Source organism: Choloepus didactylus, chromosome 5 (genome assembly GCF_015220235.1).
Source record: "Choloepus didactylus isolate mChoDid1 chromosome 5, mChoDid1.pri, whole genome shotgun sequence".
NCBI classification, from domain to species: domain Eukaryota; kingdom Metazoa; phylum Chordata; class Mammalia; order Pilosa; family Megalonychidae; genus Choloepus; species Choloepus didactylus.
In genome coordinates, this window is record NC_051311.1 from 12,613,925 (window position 1) to 12,616,834 (window position 2,910).

Genomic DNA, 2,910 nt, shown 5'->3' on the forward strand with positions numbered 1-2,910 from the left:
TTATTCTGAAAACAATTCAGGAAAGAATACCTGAGTTCCTTTAAAACTACTAGTTCCAGCTATCCAATGGCCATTTTGGTAACAAGAAAAATACATTTACAATTTAACACTGCAATTACCTGTCAAATATTTAGGAAAGAATAAATGTTGTAGCATACACATTACATTGAACATCATTTACATAATTTTTAAAACACACGGTTCTTTCACTCATTTAATCTTTTGATAAACTGTACTATACTTTTAAATCTTATAATAGTCTAAAAACACTTGGAAACATTTTTGTTAATTTCTAGACCTGAAAGTCCATTCCAATGCCTTTATCAATAGGCACTGTAACCAAATGAAGTTAGTTTTTCATGGCTTTAATAGTTTATAGGACTTAATATATTTGAAGATGTGATAAAGTGGCTCCACTTTTCCATTTGTTTATATGGTCTGAAATCACAATTCTGCCCAGTGGACATGTTTTTTCTCTGTTAAAGCATAAGACAATGCACTCTTCACAAAATATATGCTGACAAATGAGAAGAATTGTCTTCTGAAATTCAGCTTGACATACTGCAAAAATATCATCCACATGTGAACACTGCCTCTTGCTGGCAGGTACTCCATAACTTGGTTGTGTAAAAAATACTCTTAAAACCTGTCTGAAAATTCTCAGCTGTCCCCCAAAATCCAAAAGTTGTAGTATGAGGTAGAGTAAAGCCAGCAATATCCCAAGACTCCATCCAGTTACATTTCCAACCTTCCCATAGCTTATAAGGCAACGAAACCAAGCTGGTTTGGGGACGAATGTTTGACAGCACTGACATAATTCTTCTAAAAGCATATACCAGTAAGCCTTGGATTTGAATGGCATGAGGAGAGAAGGCACCAATAAAATAAGGCATTGTAAGCCCATGAAGAAGAATTTCAGAATGAAGCCTGTAATTCCAACTACCCAAAGTATTGCCCAGAAATTCGAATTGTCCAAAGTAGGATTTAAAAAAATGAAGCTGTAATAGAGTGACTGAGAATAAAAGGTGTAATATACAAGAACAGAAGATCCTGCTAAGAATACCAGTAACCAAGCACACTGAATCTTTGAGCACCTTTCTCTTAGAAAAATCTGATTTACAATGCTCGTGTTTGCATACATAAAAGTTGTTAGCAGCCAGTTCCAAGAGAAATACCTATTATATGTTGCATAACAACTTTGACACCCAGAATCAAAATATATGGATGACTTTTTTGCAACCACTTGAAGACGTAGTGGAATTCTGAAAAGGAGCCACTACCATGTTCTCCAGTCTCAGTGGCAGTATCATCTGGCTGCCTTGCTTCACCGTGTGAACGATTCTGCAAGCGATAATGTATGCGTCCATGGGTACAGCTATGGACCCCTGACCTTACATTTCTGGAGCTTGTGTTTTCAGCACATTCTTTAGCTATGGAGTTTATCTGGATATAAACATCTCCAGAATGAAGGCAAGAATCTTCTGTCAATCTTATATGGGCACACTGGGAGGCTGAGGAGCCCTTACTCCCTGCAGTTCCTGGAGGACTGTGCAATTGGCTACAGTTGGCTTGCATGGCCCTTCTTTGCTTCAAGGCTCTGTCTCCTCTTACGATGAGGAGCAGACCCAGGTCTCGGCAGTGGCGGCAGGAATAGCGGGAGATACTGCCTCAGTCCTTCCAGCCAGGGCCATCATCCTCAAACCCTACCACCAGGAGCTCCGGTCCGGCCCCTTAGGGATAAATTTAACAAAATATATACAACATACATTTTATAAGAAAACTACAAAATAATGCTGAGAAATAAAGGGGACCTAAATAAATGGAGAGAAATACCATGGTCATGGATTGAAAGATACTGTTTTGATATCAGTTCATCCAAAATTGCAATCCTAATACAAATTCCAGTAGATTTTAAAAAAACAGAAATGGATAAACTGATTCTAAAGTTTATGTTGAAATGTTAAAGATCTGTAATAGCTAATACAACTTTGAAATAGAAGAGCAAAGTTGGAGGACTTATGCCACCTAATTTCAAGACTTACTATAAAGCTATCAAGAAACTGTGCTATTGTGTAAGGATACACATACAGATCAAAGAAGTAGAACAGAGTTCCGCTATGTCTTCACACATCCACACATCCACAGACAATTGGTATTTGACAAAGATGCCAATGTCACTTAATGTGGGAAATGATAGTCTTTTCAATAAATGGTGATGGCCATATATATGTACTGGCAATATATATATTTATGTATATGTACTTGTATCCAGAATATTTAAGAACTCTTAGAACTTAATAATAAGAAACAATCCAATAAAAAGGTAGCAAAAGATTTGAACACTTTATGCAAGACTATATAGGAATGGCCAAGCAGCACATGAAAACATGTTCAATAATGTTAGTTATCAGGAATATGCAAATTAAAGCCACAAGGAGAAACCACTACATCTAATTTTAAAAATGATGTGGAGCCATTAAGATCTCATGCACTGTGGTGGGAAAGCAAAGTTGCACAACCATTTTGGAAAATTGTTGAGCAGTTTCTTATAAAGTTAAAGATACACATACTGTACAACACAGAAATCCTTCTCCTAATATTTACTGAAGAGAAATGAAAGCATATGTCCACAGAAAGATTTGTACACAAATATTCACTGAAGCTTTATTCATAGTAGTCCCAAACTGGAAATAATCCTAGTTCCACCAATAAGTAAACAGATAAATAAATTGAGGTAATTCATGCATTGAGATGCTACTCAGCCATAAAGAAGAATCAACTACCAATACACGTAATGACTTGGATGGCTCTCAAAAGCATTATGCTGAATAAAAGGAGCCTAACGCACATGATTCCATTTATATGAAATTCTAGAAATGATAAATCTAATCTGTAGTGACAGAAAGCTGA

General features: G+C 36.3%; 1 protein-coding gene across 1 annotated transcript; it reads right to left on the reverse strand.

Annotated features, from left to right (window-relative positions):
* Positions 1-382: 382 nt before the first annotated feature.
* Positions 383-1,575, reverse strand: LOC119535076 (E3 ubiquitin-protein ligase RNFT1-like). The gene is given in 2 exon segments (XM_037837597.1): positions 383-1,155; positions 1,158-1,575. Coding segments are annotated over 2 exon segments (1,191 nt in total).
* Between the last annotated feature and the right edge of the window lie 1,335 nt (positions 1,576-2,910).